The sequence below is a fragment of the Xiphias gladius genome, chromosome 19 (assembly GCF_016859285.1).
Source record: "Xiphias gladius isolate SHS-SW01 ecotype Sanya breed wild chromosome 19, ASM1685928v1, whole genome shotgun sequence".
NCBI classification, from domain to species: domain Eukaryota; kingdom Metazoa; phylum Chordata; class Actinopteri; order Istiophoriformes; family Xiphiidae; genus Xiphias; species Xiphias gladius.
In genome coordinates this window covers 16,591,753-16,614,519 of record NC_053418.1, presented here as the reverse complement: position 1 = coordinate 16,614,519, position 22,767 = coordinate 16,591,753, and the positions used below count along the sequence as shown (strand labels likewise).

Sequence of the window (22,767 nt, the reverse complement as noted above, 5' to 3'; positions counted from 1 at the left end):
TAATGCAGGAGTTTTGGCCGATGTCTTGAAATCGCACCATGCCTGTGCCATATTGTTAACCTCCTGCTGTGCAATTAATCACAATGCACTGCAAGAGACAGCTGTTAATGAATGGCAGGCTTGGTGGGGGAAACGAACCGCTGAGCTCAGGGTTAGGTTACATGCAAATGAGCAGCGCCGCGCACACGGCAGATATTTCACTGATGGGTGCCGGTTGTTGAGGATGTGTAAGCCAGCGGTCACCGTGCTGCCATAGAGACAGCAAGCCACTTTCTGTCACTAGTGCCTTGTGCAGCATTCTGGCTACTGACATTAACAAGCTTCTGACATTATTCTGTTCCCAAACCTTCTCTAGAGCAGGACCAGGAACGGGATGTACAGAACATGAGACCACAGATCTCCGTTTGAGAATATTTGAGAAGAAATGCTGTTGTTACAAATGTCTTTCTTTCAGAATTACATAACTGTCTATAATGTAGGTGGGGAGTAAACAGTGGGACAGAGAGACCTAGAAAAAACAGCATCTTCATTCACTCTCTCATTGTTCTAGGGCAAAAATAGGGAAGTTTGAAATACTAAGGAATTTAAACGCTGCTTCATTTTGGTGAGCACACCTGAAAATACCTATAGGGCCCCCTGGTAGTCCCACTTTGAGAACCATTGCAGATTAACCCACTATTTTGATCCTAAAAGTTTGATGAGGGTGGCAACTTCTGCACCATCATTTGTGTGCCAGCATGCTGGTCCTAAAGTTTATTCCTATTTTACCAAACAGAGCATATTCTTAGGGGAAAGGCTAGAGTTGCTTCATTATATGCCTCGGAATTTGTTGTTTTTCCTGTGCAGCACAGCAAGGCCATCAGAGGATCACTACTCAACCACATATGTCAAACAGCCTATAGCTGAACTATGCATCCACCATCACCCTCTTGTTAAGACAGAGACATTTTTACGCATACACCTGGGTCATAATTTTGTTATGCGTGGTGTGGTTTCCATGGCAGGGAAGTTCATAGCGTGTGAGGCGGCCGCAGCTGATATGAATACAGAAACGAGGAAAAAGGAACTCAGTTAGCCTGTGGGGTAATAATCACACTTACCCCATTGTTGTGATTGAAATGAAAGGCGACACCTGACCACTGATCCTTTTCGCCGGGAATAAAAACGAATCTCTCGGATTGGCTGCTGCGTATGAAGGTCTTCTCTCTACACGGCAGGCTCCCCCTTATCACCGTCGGTGCGTGTGCAGGAATTCGATGACAGCTGCTCCATTCCCCCGTTCCGCCGTCACCGTGCGAATTCACACATACATGTCGTTCCGCACATGGCCCGGAAATCAGAGCTTCTCCCCCTCCTGCTGTGGCGTTCAGGGTTTGGTGATGGAGCGGCGGCGGCGGCGGCGGCAGCAGCAGCAGCAGGAGCAGGAGCAGGAGCAGCGCGGTGGGAGATCCAGCGCAGAGTCCAATGAAGATCCGACGGGCGCCCTGCTGCTGTCGTGTATGTTACAGATCCTCGCTGAAAGGGTGGAGAAGCCCGGCTGTCTGAACTGGGAAAGACAACCCTCATTTAGCCAGTAGATAAGGCACAGCATCACACTGTCCACCCGCGTCTCTCTCTCTCTCTCTCTCTCTCACTCTCTCTCTCTCATTACCATAGGCTCACAGGCTACACCCCCACTCTCGCCCAGACTACAGCTATTTCACAGCTATTCCACACATTCACTATTACCAGTGCATTTTTATAATTAAGCCGTTTTCTAAATTAGCTCTTGGACTAAACCTAAAGTAATGAAGTAATGTCTTGTGCTTCTGCAACATCAATTGATGCTTTTTTATTTATTTTTTTACTGATTTGCGTGACAAACTCCGGCCCTCCTTATCAATGCTGGTATGTGGAGTCGTTTGCATAGATCAAATTATTCTGCAGCTCATGTGCTGTAGCTGTAGATGCGCTTTATTGATCTAAGCCCATCCACAGACCCCGATGTGCGCACCCCCCCCAGCAGCTCCACGTCTGGCCGATGCATCCGTTTCCCTCCCACTCAGATCAGTGTCAGTATTGAACTGCCTACGTCACGACACCGTCCTCCGCAGTGACGTCACTCGGTGCCCAAGGGACCGATGACATTTGATGTTTTTTTGTTGTTTTATAAAAAGTTTATTGGGAAGTAGCCTACTCACCGAGAGCTATAAGAAATTCTATGTCAAGGCAGTAATATGTAATTTCCAACTTTCATACCCAGATTTTCTGAAAACACCAGCAGCCCAAGGCGAGGCTTCTGTTATTATGTCCAGTGAACAGGTCATTGCTTTCTGTCATATCCCGCAGTTTAATAATAAACAACCCATTAAATAACCCGGTTCATACTCCATGAGTTCTTTGGGCTAGTGTCTGTCAATAGGTCAATTGTCTTTGCCAGCCTGAAAAATAGAAAACAGTGTATTCTACATTTTTCTTTAAAGTGACGGAATTTTGCACCATTTATGAATATATGTCATACTTGTGCATGCGATTCTTTATCATCTTCTGGTCTTGTGCAGTGTTATTATTACTATGCGAGGGTCTGCTTTATGAGTTTTTGTTTTTAAATGTATTATGAGCTCGCTAGTCAAGTAGTCAGCAAAAGGGGATTTAGGGACAATATCTAATTCTGAATCTCATGGTTGTGAGGAAATACCTCTGTTGAGGAAGGCCTCATCTGATGTAAATATGCTTCTGCGCCATGGCTCCAGCCAGTCAATTTAAGAGTAACCACAAGAACAAGAATCTGAGGACACAGCAGTCTCCCGTAAATGTCAGTACATCAAGTATTGATAAACTGATAATGTTGGGTCACACGTATAAGCTTAGTCTATGACCCAGAACTCACAAAGCTACCACAGTGACATAAAATTCCATACAAAAATACTATTACAAAAATGATGTATTTGAAGTCTATGAGGCTCATGAAATCGCTTTCATTTACTGTGTAGATCTATGTAGATTTAATGTCCGCTTACAATAATGACTGTCCTATTATGTTCTCACCATTCATATCTTGTCACTGAAATATAGTGGACATGTAGTGGACTTTTCAGGTGGCAAACCCACCCTAAAATAGATTTATTTTTTTTTTAAACCATGCCTGTTATGATTATAACATTGAAAAGCTCTGTTTAAATGGGTAAGCAATTCAGGCCATCAGCGGAACACCAGAGATGGGTGATAAAAACTGAAGCTTCATAACGGACAATGGGTAATGGACAACATGACAGCAGCCATGGGGATTTTACTGGTATACGGCCTTATCTGATTCACCGCTGTAAGCTCACATTCAAATGAAACTCATTTGGATATGCAAAATTGTCTCAAACAATTTTTTTAAGAGTACACACATACATTCACATAGATACCACAAAATCCTGATGTACTGGCTTTTTTTTTCAATTTCACTGTCCAATATTATTGATACAGCACAGAGAATTAATAAATAAATTTATTAAGTTTTGGGTGGATTCTTCCTTTAACTAACGCGTGGCTACGTCCCCTTTAAATGGAGTTCCAGTACGTCATGACATCAATGCGGAAGTATGTACCCACAGTATTAGCACCTTCAGTTTTGTTTACATGTGACATGAAATTTGGTAAGTGTTACAGACTACGGGTTCAGTTTTGAGTAAACACTCTCAACATTTAGCGACACGTTCCCATCGACGAACTCCTCATATAAATCCGCAGAGAAAAGTCTTTAATATTTAGAGAGTAGGGTTGACGACGTTTGAATTAGCTAGCTAGGCGCTGTTTAACGCGAGCTAATTTTGCTAACTTGCTACACTGATCACTGATAAGTTTCGATTTCCTCTGTAACTTTTCCTGGATTTTTCGTCACTCTTTCGAGTGAAAGATTTCAGTGATTTCGAGTGCCGCAGTTCTCCGTTAAACGCCGACTCCGCCGACTGTTCATGTTGCTCTTTGGTGTTCTCTCAGCGGAGTTGATGCTGGAGCTCCGTGAAGATTCGCAGCATGTTCCCCCGCAGCGCTGCTCCGAGGGGCCGGTCAGCCTACAGTAACGGACTGTACCCGCCACCCCCTGTGCCCCGATGTTACGATTACAACCACCAAAGCCTGTCGGGTGTCAACAGGTGAGGCTGACGAAGAAACTAACTGCATCCGTGTGCTGGATATCGGCAGCATCAGTAAAATAGCAGTAAACATACAAATGGTTGCTTAATAGACTCTCCTGTGTCCCTGTGGTGGACCTTACCTAAATATATTTCTAGAGCTGCTGATCCACTGATAAATTATCTTTTGGAATAACTCCAAGGGGTCGTTGTAACCTCTGACAACAGACTGTCCAGCCATGAAGATTGTAGTGTCTCAGTGTCTGAGATATGCCTATAATAACCTGCAATTTTTTATTCAGAGAAACAATAGTGATGAATTTGACTTCATTGTCGTTTAATCAGATTGTATGATGTTTCTCATATGTGGAGTCTGTCATTTAACACAACAGAGACTGGCCAGAGAGTGTTTTCTGTACATGTGTTACTCCTATACGGTAATATGTGCTGGTGTTTTGGTAGGTTCTATGTTCCTGGACTAGCGAGGTTTCCTCAATATGAATGGAAACCCCCACCATCCACCTCTCCAGTCCCTCCTCCTCACACACCAACTATGACCAACAGGCGCAAGTATGTCATTTTCTCATTTATACACTGCTGAATAATCTGTCTCGATCTTCCGTGTCTTTAAACTTGCCTCCATTTTTTGACCGTTTGCCTTTTAACATGTCTTGTCACATGTTTCCTTATCGTTATCCTTCTTCCAGGAGGCAGAATGATGAATACAGCTCCCATGTTGTGAAGCGCCAACGACTTGACTCCTCTCCCCATCCACGGATAGGCTCCCCTTCAGTTCGGGCTCCTCCACCCCCTAGTCGCCCTGACCAAGTGGTGGCTGGGTCCTCAAGATCATCCTTCTCTGGTTTTGATTACTCTTATCCCAGCCCACACTCCCATCCCCGCCCTCAGGTGCCGGCTGTCCCAGAAAGCTCCAACAGCCTGCAGGCCTACGCTAAGGACAAGGTACACTCAGATAGCCTAAATCTGGCCTAACATACATCAAGTCTGACTATGTGTGTAAACGCGTAGGTATGCTTTGGATTAGTTAGTGCTGCATGTGTTTGTGCCCTCAGCTGAGCGATCAGATGGTGGAGCTTTTTGAGGCGTGCCAGCAGCAATCTTCAGATTTGAGCCGGAAGGAAATGTTTCGAGCTCGGCTGCAGCAAGACATTCAACGTGTCTATGCAGGTGTGTATGACTGTATACAGTCACTACTGCTCTGACTTTCTGTTGTGTTTTCTTATTCACTAAATGTGTTTCTCGCAGTGGCACGGCTTTACTTGACTGGATCTTCTATGAATGGATTGGGCTGCCGGAGCAGCGATGCTGATCTCTGTCTGGTCCTGAAGGGAAATGTAAGTATTTCTGACTCTTTGCAGTGAATGTCACTGTATATGTGTAACATATGCAGTCATAGATACCCACTTCCTCTTGAACACCTGCACATTTTTTTTTTCTGTTTTTTGTTTCAGAAAAGACCTGATCCTATTCATGTGCTCTCTGTCCTCCAAAGGTTGTTTAAATCACTCTGTGAGTAATAAAAAAAAAACAATTTTGCAAATATCAAATCATTTAGAATAGTATATTATTTATTTGTCTACTATTAAATTCGAAGATTTTTGAACGTGGTTGGAGACACTGTCTTACTGTCTTACTATCTAACTTCTTATTTAGCTTTGCCTCAGACTCCACTAGGTGGAGCTTTTTACCCAGTGAAAAAGGAGTTTCAGGTTTAGAGGAGAGGAAACTGAAACTACCATTAAATCTCATGATGTTTGTTTTGATTTATAGTGTATGTAGAGAGGACTCAGCTGATCAGAGCCAAAGTGCCGATCCTCAGGTTCAGAGAGAAAGGCAGGTAGGAGTAAAACAGTTCAGCAGTTGAAGCCTGTGTTTACGACATCATCAAATTTAGAGATAAGTGTTATTGTGACTCTTTTACAACTCTTCCCGCCTTTAGTGATCTGGAGTTCGATCTGAATATCAACAACACAGTGGGCATCAGAAACACATTCCTTCTGAGGAGTTACGCTTATGGTGGGTGAGACTAATATTTCGACTTCTGTGCCAGTAACTTTTTAAAATTCATCTGTCTGTTCTTAATTCAGCTTTAACTGTGACTGCTCATTCTGTTTATTAGTCCAACCTCGTGCAGTGCAGTTGTTTCTTGAAAGGGAGGCAAAGAAGTTTCTTGTTTTGACCTGCTTGTGTGGTCCCCCTCAGCTGATCTCAGGATAAGACCCATGATCCTTGTCGTCAAGAAGTGGGCACGGCACAATCAAATCAATGATGCCAGCAAAGGAACGTTAAGCAGCTACACACTGGTGCTTATGGTTCTGCATTACCTCCAGAGTCAGTAATATCACACACACAGACAAAATCTTTTGTCATTTCCTTTTGTACCTTTGACTTATAGTGAATCTCATCATGTATGTGCATGTGTTGTTTTCTTTACAGCTCTTAAAGAACCTGTCCTACCCTCTCTACAGAGGGACTACCCAGTGAGTTTCTTCATTTTTTTTGCAGTCACAGAAATCTCATTTCCAACAGCAGTTCAGCCGTTTTATCAATTACAATAATTGCAACTGGAAACTTTTTTTTGTGAATAGCCAACAGTTTAAGAGGCCAAATAGTATGTTCGACAGGCGAAATGTCAGGAAGTACAAGAAGTAAATTGCTTGCCGACACTTCTTCACATTTTTATTGTCTGTTTTTGTAAAAACACAATTCTACACCAATTGAACTTTGCCTCAACCATCACAAACAAAGAATCTATTTTATTATTAAGAAAAAGTGTTGTGGACAACACACCAGAAGCAAAGTTCTCTACATATGTTTATATTTAACTCTCCACTTTGAGAGGTTATTATCCACATCAAGATGTCAGTAAACCATTTCACACATCTCTAAGTGGCAGTGTCACTCATTTTTGATTGTTTGTCCTGCGCCTTGATTTTCAGGAGTGTTTTAATCCCTTCATGGAGATCGACATGGTTCCAGAGGGGCCCAAACACATCCCCCCCTACGTCTCAAGAAACCAGTCTTCTCTGGGAGAGCTGCTTCTGGGCTTTTTAAAATACTATGCCACAGACTTCAGGTATCCCAAGGACATCACATTACTGGGTCTAGTGTTTCACATGCACCCCTGGTTCTTTTGCCTGCTCCTTTTCTTGCTCCCATTCCCCGTCTCCCACTCCTGTTGCCAACTTCTTCTCGCTCTCCAGTCCCCTGTCTCTCTTTTCCTTCCTCTATCCTGCATCCTCTTCTCTGGTCTCATGTTTCTGGGTAAGAGGCAGGAACAGGTGGGACCTTTGGCCTTACACAGCACTAACATGACATACCACGATCACTGTGTTTGCAGTATGTGTGTTACTGTGCCATGCCACAGTCACAAGTGTTAAACTGAAACTCACCATACAAATATGCATTGATTTTTACATTTTACAGTATCAATCACTCAAACAGGTCAGTCTTGGTTTAGTGATTTTGCTTTTTTTTGCCCTTCACGTTACTGCTGAAAAAAGCAACAAAAAAAAGTACACGATTAGCACATTTTTCGAACCTTTATGCCAACCATTTGTTGCAACCAATGCATGTCAACAAACTAAACAGTCGAACTTGCAAAAACTGAAATCTGTCACAGTGAATATTTCATTGTAGTTCTTTTTCTTTCTTTTTTTTTTGTGCAAAAAAAATATGTTTTTGTACCTTGAATTTGATGCATTGAATGAAGCTCCAACATTTAAGACTTTTTAGAATCGCAAGACAGACAATAGGCAAACATTGTACAGAAAAGGAAAATATGTCAAGTTTCTGTTAGTGTTTTTATGGTCCATCAAGAATGAGTTTGCAAAACTTTTGTTGCTTGCCATATCATCACATGACAATCGTGTAACTTTGACGAATAATAAGAGTGCTACGTGACATTATTATCTTTCCTCAGCGTCTGTTTTTATACTGCACTGATTAAACCAAAACCAACAGATACTTGGAAGGTACAGACTCTATCTGAAAAACTTCACCTTTGTTTGCTGGCAGTAAAGTGTTTTGTAGCTGATTTAAATAAAATATGCAAAGCCATTGGTATGGTCCTTCAGGACCTTGGTCATTGTGTTTATTTTCAGTCTAATAAGAACTAAATGTTTCCCTTTTCTGTGTCTTGCAGGTGGGATAAGCAGGTGATCTCTGTACGAGAGGCCAGAGCTTTGACCAAGACCAATTCTCAAGATTGGAGAAACAAATACATATGTGTGGAAGGTAAACATTTCAGTGGACATTACATGCTACAGCCACCACCGCTTAACAATGACTGGAGCATCAGTGTAAGAAATGTCCCCAGTAATGCTACATACTTGGTGAGCGACAGCGATTCCTTGTGTTTTAGAGCCATTTGAAAGAAATAACGTCGCCAGGGCAGTCCATGAGAAGATCAAGTTTGATGCCATTAAAGCTCAGTTTGCTGAGGTACATGCCAGTCCTGATAACTGTGCTCCCTTCATATTTTCTTTCTTCCCATTAGCCGCTGTGGGCCAGCTATGAGTTATTCATAATCCTCCTTCTTCTCATCTCTCTGTGTCTGCGCAGTCATATCGAATACTAAAGGAGAGGAATGACCTGAACTCGATCCTCCCAGTCAGAGCCATCATTAATAAGGAGTCATCCAGGAGATAAGGGGTTCCTCTAATTAGACGAGCTGACTGGAGTCTTCTACCTCAAGATAGGCCTGTGCGCAGAAATGGTGAAAGACCTTTGGGATGTGCTGAGAGAGGAGCTGTGCTGCCTCCAGACCTCACGGCCAGAAAGGTTCTGGGACTCTGAAAAATCTGGCTGCCTCCATATCGGTCACATAATGCGTGTCCTGTGGCAGTACCTATTGAATATACTGCTCTGTCAATTGCTTTGCCGCCTTTGCCAAATTTATGTAACGTAATATTCCAGCAGGCGAGAGTGGAAGAAAACATACAATATTTGTGGAGTGACAACAGAGGGCTCTGAAATCAAAACATGTTACTTATACTTGTGACAGAGAAATGCTCCACTGAAGCAGGATTATAATGGTCTGCATTTTTAGAGATGGTTATTGCTGCTATGCCGCCCTCTTTCCGAATGCACAGAGCATTCTTGGTAGGAAGCCAAGTTTATTAAGTATATGAGAGACACAAAATAACACCTGCAACCTGCCCATATCTGAAGCTAGCTTAAATGGAAGCAACAGTGTGTAGGTTTGAAAGACTAGCCTCGGTCATGTTTCTCTCCTCTGAACTCAGGTTTAGTTACATCCACATTGTTAGAGCCATACTGTACAGAGTCATAATGGAAGATGCCAATTTGTTTCTGCCACATACATGTACAGTATATATATTGCCTGTCTGGACCAACTTGTAACATCAAAGCCTTTTTTCTATTTTTCTAGGTCAGTAGTGAAGCTGTTGTGGGCTTAAACATATAGACACTTTCTTCTGCCGCTGTATCAAAGGCCCTCTCTTTTTTTCATCATCACTATCTTTAAATTTCTAAGCTCATCTGAAAGCTGAGATTATTATTATTATTATTATTAGTGATGTTTAAGTTAGTGTCGTTATTCAAATGACTCTGAGGGTGATCACTTGAGGGCTGCAGAGACGCCAGACTGGATATTTCCACTCCTTTATCATTGATCATGATGTGTTGTGTTATTTTCCCTCAACTGGTTACAAACCTATACTGTGTCTTTTTAGTTCGACATCTGCTCGATTTATTTGGACAAAACCTGATTTGTTATTCACTCATTTTTCATTTCACTTAATACATAAGTTAATTGCAGAATTCACACTTTTGAGTGTGACTCTGTTTTTTTCATTCATCTTTGGTTTATGTTTTTCCTCAGCTCTTTTTGTGCATTTTGTAAATTACTAACTTTTAAATGTTTATTTAAAAAATTAAATCTCTGAAGATGTATGACTGTTTCACTTAATATTTTGAGCTCCATGAGAAGCCCTCTGAAATTTTGGCTTTGCTAATAGAAGTGCCAAAATCATATTAAATTGTACACTGGTTTCTTTTTTGCAGGTGTCATTCATGTTCCCATGTGTTGACAATGTATTTGACAAAGTAAGGTTAGGTGGTAACCTTATTTATATGTTTTAAAGTAATATCTTATGCAAAATGGTATAATGGTCCATTCTGGGGTATGGGATGTAAACAGGACTCAACAATAAACACTTACTGACCAATCACACGGTATTATATTTGCTCACCTTGCAGTTAAATTTCAACATACAAGATTTTATTCACAGGAGCTATGCATAGAGACATTGACCTTAACCACAATTTACTATCTCATAGATCTCGAACTGATAGTCGAACTCATATTTTGAAAGCAGGTGTCATTTTGGTTTCCTCGATTTAATGCAGTTTTTCCTCTGTTATCAGAAGCTCTGTTGTCATTCAATACATTACAGGTGCTTGTGATTCACAGGCCTTGAAAAAGATTATAAAATGAACACACCTTTTGTTCAAGTGTTCTCTGTAGATTCCTCTGGCAGCCAGTGTGCTCACTGGTTTTTGTTTGGTGGTTTGACGCCTATTACACCTAGTTCTATGACTTCTGCATAGGGCCAAGAATGCTAGGGGGTAGATCCCTTACCATACGCGTGTGTGCGTGGATCTGTTTAGTGTTGCCACCAGAAGCAGGGGCACTGGGGGGTACTGTTTCAGCACATGGCCTATATTTAACTTAGCAAATGGGATTTTGATCTTAAAGTCAGATTGCCCCAGTCAGCTGTTAAGACACTGGAACACACCAAGAACAATATAAGGGTGATTTTCTGAGATCTATAACAATCTCAAATCATATGTTGAAAATCCAACTTCTTCTTAGAGTTAGTTGTTAGCGTGCTTAACTTAACAGCCAGTGAAACCTACCCTCTCTCACTGGTTTGCCCTTCTCTATCTCCACTCCCCTCTTTTCATTCCCCACTCAGTCTATTTCTGTCCGTCGCTGAGTCAGATGGACAGCTCCTGACTTAGAATGACACAAACAGGCAGACCAACTCCTCCGAATTCAGACTGGTTGAAAACTAGAGGACTCTAAAATACACAGAAAAACATCACTGGGAACTGCAAAGGGAGAGCTGGAGGATATTACCAAGATGGAGGAATGTGGGAGTCTGGACTCGGAAATGAGAGAGCTGCAGGAGTTTCAGTGTGAAGCTTCAGAAGCCATCAGCCTGGATGATGAAGATGAGGTGGAGGAACTGCAAAACAGGTGCTTTACTCAGTTGTCTCAACCTTGCACTCTGAATAACTTCAATTCTGGATCTACTTTGTCTTTGTGTAAAGGGCTGTCTTTTCTGCTGGGAAATCTTACCATGAATAAATGGAATGGAGTCTGAGAAACTGCTTGTTTCTGGGCTTCTTGTCTCAGAAATATTTTGCTTTAGAGAAATAAAAGAAAAGCTGTGTCTTATCTCTGCCTGGAGAATGTGACTGGACAGGTGTACCTATGTTACACAAAACAGTGCTCCATTAATGTCAATAAATCCATTATATGATCATCTGTTCTTCAGCTTAAACAAGGAATTGTCAGCGTGGCAATGCAGGTGGCTCTATTCTAATATTTGATATTATTCACCGTTACATATTTTGCATCTCATTTATCATGTTTCATTCTGGGTGCTCGAGCTATCCTTGCCATATCATAAATAGTAGAAGACACTGATATGTTGGATGTATCTGAGAAGTCCAGGCATCTCCTCTCTAATATTACATGAATGACGCTTTGGGACGTCACCTTGCTGTAACCCTGCAGGGATTGAGCTGTATTCATAGCAGGAGGAACAGCTCAGAGCACATTTGATCATTATTTTTTCAGCTCATCACTTACATTGGCAGCCTGGCACCAGACACCTGGTCTAATACCGGAGATCTACACTTCACAAGTAATCATATTGAGACAAGATCAGCGAGTGTTAACTTGTTTTCAGCTTAGATTTTCTAACTTGCCTCAGTGCTGGAAAATGTGAATTTTGGCACATGTTGCTCAGATATGTTTTAATTTGATTTACTGGTTTGTTCTCTGCTTGCATTTCCATTAATTGTGCCAAAAGGATCTCCTCTTGCAGTTAGACTGTTTAGTCATGGCCTTCCTCTTCTCTTGAACGAAAAAAAAAAGCCTGCTCTCCTTCCTCTAACTCTACTCCATTCCTCCCCCCTTCAGTCTGCGAGAAATTGTCCAGGACCAGTCGGTGAAGCCCAAACTCCAGTGCCTGATGGTGGATCCAGCATTTTCCATGGTAACAGTTCAGAGCGAGGACAGTGGTATTGTTTGGGAGACGGCCTCTAGCCGCTGCTCTACTCCTTGGGCCTCTGAAACGAGCTCCATCTCTGAAGCCTACAGCATGGAGGGCTCTGGAGCTGCAGGAAAGATCACCATCGTCTTTGATGAGGAGAAAATAGTCCGCAGGAGGACAAGGTCTGGAGGAAGGAGCAGCAGGCTGGGGGACAGGCTTAGCCGACCTGGTAGCTCAAGATCGGCTTCAGCTCTGGGAGTGGAGAGACTGGAGATGGCAGAGGTTTCTCTCCCCAATGTAAAACAGGAGAAAACTGAAACAGAGTCGGACTTGGAGGAAATCAAAAACAAAGACCAGCAATTGTTTAGTTTGATTTCAGAGGGTTATGAGATTCTCAACATCAGAGTCCCCTCCAAACTTCCCACTGTGGATGAGGAGGAGAGCACAGAGCTGCAGGATAATTTGTCCTATCTGGACCAGACTCCAAAGATCAGGTCCCGCGACCACAAGTACTGGACACAGCAACAGAATCATGTTCTGCCAGAGGAGGTGGAAATACAGGATCACCAAGAGGTATTTATCAGATCGATCATTGTTATTATAATGATTATAATAATGGGATCTTTAATTTCTAACACAGTTATGATTAAATTTGACCTGTCCTGCCATTCACATAAATTATTATATTTATTTTTCCAATAAAATGCCTGTTTTATTTAAACATTACAATGTCCCCTATGGATTGAATTGCTCATTTAAATCTCTCCACAGCCCTCAAAGCAAGATTCTTCTCAGCCATCAGCAGACAAAGAATCTGGACACACAACCACTCAGAGAGACCGCACCAGTGACATTGACTACTTCGAGAAGTTTACCCTTTTGGATGAAGCAGTCCCTGGAGAAAAAGCTCCAGAGCTGCAGGAGGAGGCAGAACAGCCTGCAGTGAAAGCCCAAACAGAGGAGCAAAAAACCCCTAAGGAGACAGCCAGAGACAGCCCCACTGCATCAGAAGACTCTTTTGTCTTTGTTACAGATGTCGAGATAGTGGGGGAACACCTGGATGAGGTCTTCTATGGAGAAGGAGCTCCTGCTGATTTACAGCAGCGGAGAGACGACGAAGAGGCGGAGGGTGGAGGAAGGATGAGAACGAGACAAGAGAGCCAGAGATCAATGAAGGAGAGTGGTTCAGTGTTGTTTGGGAGTGAAGAGACCATCCTCACACCCATCTATATCTCCCCCGGACCCCCAAAGATCATTGACCCCATCCTCCTGGAGGAGCCCACCGCCATGTCTTTCATGTACTCTGACCTTTATGAGGATGCTGTAGGTGAGAGGAGGAAGAGTGACGAGGAATACTCAGAGGCAGAAAGTGTGGCATCTGAGAAGTCTTATAAGAGATGTTTGTCAGATTCAGAGGAGCCGGAGGGGTACCTGGAGAAGTTTATTTTGAAGGATGAAACTCCAAATGAGGAGATTCAACCAGAGTCAGTGGAGGATAAGAGGGAGTGGAGGATGGTGTGGTCACAGAGTAAGTTTGAAATGACAGGATGTCTCACAAGGGTCGTCAAAGAAGAAGATGAGGACAAGACAAAGACTCAGGAGGTCAGTGCTGGAGACAGGAGTGAAGATCTACAATCAGCAACATTTGAAGAGAAAAGAGAAATAATAACAAAAACAGAAAAGGAGAGGGAGGAACTACAACTCTGCATGGTGACTGAAGGGCAGGCTGCCAGAGAAGCCTCAGAAGAATCAATTCAGGAGTCTAAACTGACAGAGGATCAGGTGGAGGGTAAGGAAATGAAACATGAGATTAAAAGAGACCAGGCTGAGCCTGCTGAGAGCAGCACTGATGACTCACTTCCTGAAATTCAAGAGGTGGACAGAAAATTAGAAAAAACAGAGAGAGGGAGTGAGGAGCATCAAAAAGAAGAGCACAAAAGAAATGTAATTGAAACCGAGCAGCCATGGACCCAGCCAACAGCTGAAGTGCATGTAAAAGCTACACAGGAAACAGCAATAAAAGCACCTGCAAGCAGTGAGGTGCCAAAGATTGACACTAAATCAGAAATACAAACAGAAACCACTGAAATTGGCTTGTCTGGGGAGGCAGCTACTGACACTCAGATGGTGGCTGCTGATGAGAAAGTAGGAACCGAGGCCAAACCAGGGGCCTCAGTTTTAGTCAAAGAACCTGAGATGGTGAGATGCGAAATGCTCCCCTCCACTGAGCCCTCAGGTGAAATAGAGACATCAGCTGAAATATCACTGTGTGTGGAAAAAGGAGCAGCAGAAGTAGCTCCTGAAGATGTTGCACCTGTTGAGGCCACCGCCGACTGTGACTGTGGAGTAAACGCAGTAGTGGATGTCACTGAAAAAGGAGGGAACAAAAAAGAGATTCAAACCCAAGTTCAGGTTGATCTTCAGGAAGTAACAAGGGCTGAGACAACAGATGTTAAAAAAGCAGCTCCTGAAGGAGAAAAAGAACATGAAGCTCTGAAAGGGGAAACAGCTGCAGCTGAGAATCGGTTGCCTGAATTTATTATTCAAGCTGATCAGGGGTCAGAGGTTAAAAGTGAGATTTTAAGTGAAGTAATTGAACGTGAGATGCAAGAGATAGTCAAGACAGATTCGGATAAGAAGTATCATGAAACCCTTGAACCCCTCCAGTATCAACAAGAGGAGTCAGATAGTGAATCAGACAAAACAAAGCTGACAGCTGAAGTCAAAGCTAAAGCTAAAGCACCAACAGAGGACACTGGGCCTGTTGTTCAGGAGGCGGTGAATGTAGGTGATGAGTTAGTCCTCCTTGTTCCCAAAGGACAAGCTGTAGAGATGGACATTGATATTGGTCAGTGGTCAGACCAGACCACAAGTGATGCAAAAGCTATCCCTGAACCCGATAGCACATGTGAACGTCTCATAGCACCTGAGGACATTCCTACACCGACTGAAGAAATAAAGACAGAGCCTCAGTTGGAAGTAGAACCAGAAGTTGGTGTAGAGGTGGAAGAACTACCCAGAAATGACTTAGACAGGGAGTACTCACCACCTGCACCTGTGGAGGAGGCCGACACAGAGGAGAAGAAGATGGAGGAGGACTTCGAAGAAGATGAGTTTGTGTATTCCCCTTTGAGGAGCTTTACTCCCCCGGAGGATTTATGTGGGCTACACGGAGAGGAGAAACTAGCAGAAGAAGCAGAAGTAGAACAAAGGGCGGAGACGCACAACGTGGAAGATGCCCCAGAAGCAATCATTATTAAAGGGGATGTAGGTCCAGATATTGATCTGCACAGAGAAGATATAGGGCAAAAGATGGAGCAAGGTGAGGTGGATGCAGAGGCTCCAGAAGTGCCTGCCGAGGAGCTTGAATACGAGTTGATATCTAAACAGGATGCAGAGGAGATGCCAGAACCCGAAATACAGAGAGATGCAGAGGAATCAAGACCTGAGTCTGGTCAGGACAGAGAAGACAGGATGAAGTTGGGGATGGAGATGGAGGGGAATGTGTTTGAACTGTCCCCAGAAGAAGAACTCATTGAGGCTGACTATGAAATCATTGATGCAGAGGAGGAGATTCAGGCCCGACTGGCTGCTGAGCTGCAAGGAATGGACTGGTTCTGTTTCACCTGTGGATGTCTGCTATCAGAGGACAGCTGCGTTTCTGGAGAGCATCACAGCCATGAGGTGACTGCTGTGGACAAAGCCTATGAGGAAATCAAGGTAGTGTAATAAATGCACATTTTGCATGTGTTGTGTATATAGAGTGGTTTTAAATTTCACAATGAGATTTTTTTTTACAAATAAAGATTAGTTTACTTTTTGGTGAGAAGTCCTACTCAGTCTGTGAAAACGGTGATATATGTTGGCAATCTCACATTAGGCTTGAGAATTATTCTTTGATTCATCATTTTGGGGAAAACCTGTATTCTGTCTCTCTGTGAGAAAATTTGGTTATTTCTTTTAAAATGAAAAAAAAGTAAGCATCGTTTATAGGATATGATAAATTGAATAGATGAAGAGGAGAACGCTGCTGTTTATATGAGGAGATTAAATCATAATTTTTGTCCAATCAGACAACATCTTCTTCCATCCTTCCTTCTTTTCCATCTGTGGCCTCAGAGAGTTCACAGTGTGTCTCAGATATTTGATCGTTCTAAGTGGGCTGCTGCTGAAATGACACTGCAGCAGTTTTGATGACAGATGGCATGCTGTAATCGAATAGCAGCTCATCCTCTTGCCTTTTACCAGCATTATTACAACATAGGGTTATGATCAACACACACTTTACTGGTATTAGTTTGGGTCATCAAACAATAAACTGGTCCTAAATAAGTCAGCTATAACTTTTCCATTCATGCTGGCAGCCTGCGACCAAGCACATTGAACTGTTGTGATGTAATGCTCTACTTTGATGGGTGGAAAGGTCCAGTGTGTCATCATCAAGTGGAGACTGAGATGTGATTTGTTCACACACACTGTTTTCCCTTGCTGTCCCGCTCAGTCAGCACAGGTTCAGCCATCTCCTTTAAAAAATAAAATAAAATAAATAAACGAATAAATAAATAATTCTGTATTAACATTATAGCAACTCCTAGCACTCTAAAAAAAATTGTTTTCTTTTGCCTGTAGTTTTCCAAAAGCCAGTTTGTAACCTGCAAGTTCATGGGCAAACTTGCCTTATTAAAACAATAAGAAAAAGCTCCTCACTCCGCTACAAGATGCTGCATTCACCAGGAGACACAATATTCAGTTTTCAGTGGGATTTTTCCGGCAATTCTGTGAGGATACATTAGACAACGTGAGTGAAGTGCGATATTTCGCCATGTGTTTGATAAACAATCACAGTAAAGTATCTGGCATCTAAATCAAAGCTGGAACAAGCTGAGAATGATCAAATGTCATTTCCAGATGATATCTGAACCAGGTCTAGTGCATGTGCGAAACATTGACAGCTGGACTGTAAATAAGACAAAGATCAAAGCTATAATGCAAGTCTGACTTCAGCACCAAGAAGTCCAGTCTATTCAGATACTCCACAGAGGGGAAAATCAATCCTGACAAGTTTACAAAAACAACTTAGCAAACCTGTATCCAGTCCAATTCTCTGAGCTAGAATGTACAATGCACTCCTTCACCTCTTCAGACATGAATTTGTGTTAATATGTACACACATTCTCCCTTACACACTCACACCGGTTTTCCCGCTCTTAGTGTGGAGCTTAAGCTTATTTTGCCTGTTCACAGTTGTATACTGTTGTCAGAGGATATACATGTGGTAATTTACGGGTAACTGTTTGTGTAACAGGAGACGCTGAGTGACTGGATCTCGGTGCTTCAGGGGAGGTCAGAGAACATTGAGGACTTGGTGTCTGAACTGGAGCTGGCCTACAACTCTGTAGAGGTAAAGCACACTCACTTTGTGTCATTCACATTTAATACTCTTAGGCTATAATTCTTTTTAGCATGTGCGATCCGATTTTTATACATTAATCAGAGTGAATAAAGTCCAGCATAAGGCATGACATTTTAGCAGGACATTGTTTCACTTGTGAACATGTATGAAATCAAATGTCTCTCTTGGCTGTCACTGTCCTCTCCACCAGGACCAGTGTGTGGAGAGCGGGTCAGCGATGCAGGCACAGAATGAGGAGATGATGGCTCTGGTGATGGAACAGTACAACAACATGTCCGTCAGCATGGAGGAGGAGAAAAAGGTTAAGCTGGAGCAGCTGTATGACCAGATCGTCTCCTTCCAGGAGAATATTGACTCAGCCAAGGCCACTCTAGAGACGACGGCCAGAGAGGCTGAGACTGACGCACGGGTGAGTCTTGAAGCTTCTAAGACCAATTGATCAGTGGTATCATGTGATTGGTGATCAAATTTCGGATAAATCCCTCTTCAATCTGCTCTCCTTCTAGTCACCTGAAGACATTAATGCAAGGTAATATGCTTCCAGTGAATGGAGTGTGAGCTAGTGTGGTTTCCTAACAACTATGTAATAACATATTACTAGACAGTGATAACCAGCATGTTGCTTGACCTGCAGAGCTATAACCCAGGTAGTATGCCAGTATGCTGATAAGCGAATTGTAAGGGTAAATTTTCTTTAACAGCCTACATACCAAGCTCAACCTATAGCAAAGAAGGGTTTTGTCATGGACTTGTGGTCGTGGTCAGAACCTTTAATGTTGCGGTTGTGTGTTTAGGCTAAGGGCAGCTCTTGACTCAGCCATGTCACTGGAGCTGGGTCCCAAGGGACTGTTGGTGTTCGAGGACTACGCCAAGGGCAACACTACCAGTTCACACCTTGCACAGCGCAAGGGGATTCCAGGTGGGTCTGATACAAGCATACGTATTTTTACAGATACACCCAAAGTCTAGTGTCACGTGCATATGCATATGTGGCAGTTATAAATCTCTATGTGCTGTATATCTCCTGGTTTTTACCTCAGTGCCTCAGAGGCCCACGCTGCAGCCCCAGGAACCAGGTTCAGCCACCAGCACCAGTGTCACTGTTTACTGGAAAGTCAACCCTGGAGATATCATAGACTGCTTCCAGGTCTACTGCATGGAGGATCCACAAGGAGGTAAATACTTTAAGGATGCTAGTGGCTGGAAAATGGTGGGAGAAGTTCTGTTTTTGTCATCCTCTTCAGTCTTATAGCTCTTGAACTTGATAAAAAGGGGTTTTGTCTTAAATGATGTTCTATTCTGAGAAAAAAAATAAACTATTGGATATTTCAGTTGAGAATTGCACTATTCATTCAATCGTCTATTTATTACAAGTCTTTCATGAGTGTCATATTGTTCTAGTGTATTATCTTCTAGTATTTATAGTGGGTGTAGTTTTTGTTGACATAATATATTAATCATAGAGAAATGTTTTAAGATTACAGAAAAAAATAATTTCTTCAGTTTTTTTGGTTTAGAGAGGTAGTACATATCTATATTGTTGTTGTCCACAGCTGTGTTGGAGGAGTACCGTGTGACAGTGAAGGAAAGTTACTGTGTCTTGGAGGAGCTGGAGCCTGACAAGACGTACAAGGTGTGGGTGATGGCTGTCAACTATACAGGCTGCTCCCTGCCCAGCGAGAGACTCGCCTTCACAACTGGTCAGTCCACACACTGGAGAAAACAACTTTGTCTAATAAAACTGGAAGCGTCATTTTCATTTTCACTGGCATACTGGTAGTAGTATTAGATAGATTTAAAAAGTCCGTGTTCAAGGCTGATATTTGTTGTATTACATACAACATAACTAAGTTTATCTGGGTAGATCTGGGTAGATTGCTGTTGTCTTAGATTCCTTGTACTCTTTCCGGCAGCTCCGTCAGTCCCAGTGATTGACACAGAGCGCTGTAGTGTCATGTGGGATTCGGCCACGCTGAGGTGGCAAAAACGGACCCTCGGAGATAGTTACACCTTGGAGTACTGTCGCCAGTATGAACTGGAGGGAGAGGGGCTCAGGTAGGTCTCAAAAACCTTGCTGATCAGACCTGGATCATTTAGGATTTGTGGTCAGTTATAGTGATTGTTTTCACCTGATAAGTACCAGAAGGGTGTCTGGAAAATTCTGAATCACAGAAAAATGCACTGATTAACTCTGAAAATCTTTTTTTAATTAGAATTTCTGACACTGAACACATTGGGAAGGGCGGTCAACTTGGAAAAAAAATCTAATTATAAATTAGAAATGTGAAACCATAAGTACACACTTTGCCAAAATTAGCTGGACTAAAATCTTTTTCATACAAAAATTCCCATACACTAACAGTTTTGGCTGTAAAAAGGCTGAATAACGTGAGTGTGCAATGTGTGCTTGTGCGACATACTCCTAGATCCATCTCAGGTATCAAAAGCTGTGAACAGAGGGTTCTCCTGCAGCCCAATGAGAATTACCTGTTTTACATCAAGGCTGTGAATAAGGCCGGATCCAGCGAACAGAGCGAGGCTGCACTCATTTCCACAAAAGGTAAAAAACACACACTTAAACTGTTTTTGTACTTGTATTTTGTTTTGTTTTTATGTTCTTTTCTGTTACTTGTTCCTTTTTCCAGGGACGAGGTTCCACCTGCTGAAAGCCTCAGCTCACCCTGCTTTGGAGCTGTCAGTGGACCGGACCACCCTGCACTATTCCCAGGACACATATGAAAACACACCGCTCACAGACAAACAGTGAGTTTAACACAGTTTCGATCACCTCCTACCCTAGGAAACCTTTCAGGAATTTGTGTAACCCAGAGTTTCTGTGTCGTCAAGGTGTCCATCCATTCTGGGTGAGTTGTTGCCGGCACGAGGGCACTGCTACTGGGAGACAATTGTGTCAGGAAGTACAGCTTACAGACTCGGAGTGACATACAGCACAGCTGATAGAGTCAGCTCACTGGGAGAAAACAGCCTGTCGTGGTGTTTGCACTGTATCCCTACACCATTAGGGTATGCAAAAATGTCCCCCGATTTTTCTAAGGTACTTTCGGTCATTGTTTTAGTCTAAAACTTCCACCTTTGGTCTCTTTGTCTTTCCAGCTGCACGTATCAGTTGCTGCACAATGACGTTCAGTCCAGTGTGTTTGTGATTGAGATGCCTGAGCGAGTAGGTACTCTCCTGGATTACCAGCTTGGTCGTCTTTCTTTCTACAATGCCCAAAGTGGTCAGCTGTTAGGTACCTTCAGCCAGCGCTTCACCCAGCCGTGCCACCCTGCTCTGGCCCTGGAGATGCCGGGCAGCCTGGAGGTCAGCATGGTGCTGGATTTGCCGGAGTTTACCAAGGAAAGCTAGCTTTGCTAGCTGTCTCCCATGCTGAAGAGTTTACAGGTCATGTTGGACATTTGTTAATCTGAATGATCCTACTTTATAATGATTAAAATGACCATTATTGCATTACAGAGAAGGGTGCCGATATGATAAGACATAAAATATACTATCCACAGTAAAGGCAGAAGTCACACTTGGGTCTCAGTTGTTTAAAGAGACCTCATTGATGGGTTTGTTTTTGTAAAAAGGGACTTGATCAGTTTAGAGCTCAATTTAAAAACTAATTTTCTCTGATTGAACACGAACTAAATTCAACATGTCAATTTTTTTTGGCAGCAGAAATGAAACTGTCGTGTATATATCAAAAACAGAGGTAATGCAAATGAGCAATTAAGGTGTGCAATACAACTGGATAGAAACTGTGTGCCTTGAAATTTTTTTCACAGGTGAGTGTCTTGTACTTTGTTTTGCCAAGGGAGAGGTGAAATGTTGTCAATCATTTTGTAATTTTGTCCGTAAAGTGACAGTTTTGTAAATGTCCTATGATTTATTCCTTTGCAGTTGTCTCTTGTTCCTTCAAACCCGTACTGATCTAATACCAAGTAAAGGCTCTGGCAACATATTGAAGTCAAATACGCGTTGTAGCATCACTGAGACAAACAAGTTATAATTCAAGTCTTTTGTCACCCCAAGGTTTAGACACTGAGTTTATATCCCCAAAAGATATACTGTAGCACTTTCTGAATTGTGTTTCATATTGTGAATAGGTCTATTTTGTGTAAATAACCTTTGTAAACAGATGTGTTCAGCTCTCTATTTTGTTATGTGCAACTGATGGCAAACGCGGATTAAGTGTTTTTCTTTTCCCTGTCTTGTAAACTGATTTTCTCATCCGAGCTGAATGAACATGATTATTTTTTCTATTTGCACAACTTGACTGATTATTTTGACTCAGCTCACTAGTTCTATAACATACATTCGCCACCAGAGGGCCTCAGGACTCCATTAGCTGTAATATTGGCTCAAAAGTTTCCAAAAAGGATTTATTCGTCCTCTTGTATTATGTAAGACCAGTTTTTTCAGGGATGAAATGCAGGGCAGTTGGTGGCAAACCTGCACCTTAAGATGAGAGATTGAGTGGACATACACATTACATGCTCTACAACTCTAACACAGAGATGTAGTGTCAAATAAAATGATGCCTCAATTGTAATTTGTCAGTTATTGATGGTATATGACAAACAACCACTGAGATAAACAGAAATCAAAATATTTCTATATAGAATATTTTCATTTTCATTTTTCTTAGAAGACCCCATTGTCATGTACTTTTCATCACCCAGTACACACAGTGCAATGTAATATAATGAACATTATCATCAACCTAAAAATGAGTGAAAACTATGATACACAAATTACATTTACAAAAATGTGTTTAGATCGGTTTACCCAAAGGTACCTCAGCCAGGAATCAGTCGAATATATTTCTGCTACCAATCCTAACAAGGTCTGCAAAATCTATCATACATTTAGACTTCCAGATGCCTTGTTATGACTTACAGCTACTGTGGATTTGTGGTCCCTACACCTGGCTGCCAGAGCTATATGGTTTTCCAGAGGACATGTCATTTCATAATTATT

At 42.3% G+C, this 22,767-nt stretch overlaps 2 protein-coding genes across 2 annotated transcripts; both read left to right on the top strand.

Moving 5' to 3' along the window:
- The first annotated feature begins 3,549 nt into the window (after positions 1–3,549).
- On the top strand, positions 3,550–10,136 carry tent2 (terminal nucleotidyltransferase 2). The gene is made up of 15 exons (XM_040155462.1): positions 3,550–3,623; positions 3,967–4,121; positions 4,563–4,670; positions 4,808–5,063; positions 5,174–5,288; positions 5,367–5,455; positions 5,573–5,630; positions 5,892–5,958; positions 6,061–6,137; positions 6,324–6,452; positions 6,558–6,601; positions 7,061–7,197; positions 8,266–8,357; positions 8,485–8,564; positions 8,685–10,136. The coding sequence occupies exons 2-15, from the start codon at positions 4,003–4,005 to the stop codon at positions 8,769–8,771; spliced, it is 1,458 nt and encodes a 485-aa protein (XP_040011396.1). The 5' UTR covers positions 3,550–3,623; positions 3,967–4,002; the 3' UTR covers positions 8,772–10,136.
- Positions 10,137–10,872: 736 nt separating this feature from the next.
- cmya5 (cardiomyopathy associated 5) lies at positions 10,873–22,306 on the top strand. The gene is made up of 14 exons (XM_040155460.1): positions 10,873–11,346; positions 12,298–12,943; positions 13,142–16,090; positions 17,676–17,771; positions 17,974–18,192; positions 18,290–18,312; positions 18,578–18,702; positions 18,824–18,958; positions 19,337–19,483; positions 19,697–19,838; positions 20,210–20,343; positions 20,429–20,546; positions 20,631–20,807; positions 20,898–22,306. Exons 1-14 carry the CDS (start codon positions 11,231–11,233, stop codon positions 21,148–21,150), a joined length of 5,280 nt encoding a protein of 1,759 aa, XP_040011394.1. The 5' UTR covers positions 10,873–11,230; the 3' UTR covers positions 21,151–22,306.
- The last annotated feature ends 461 nt before the right edge of the window (positions 22,307–22,767 follow it).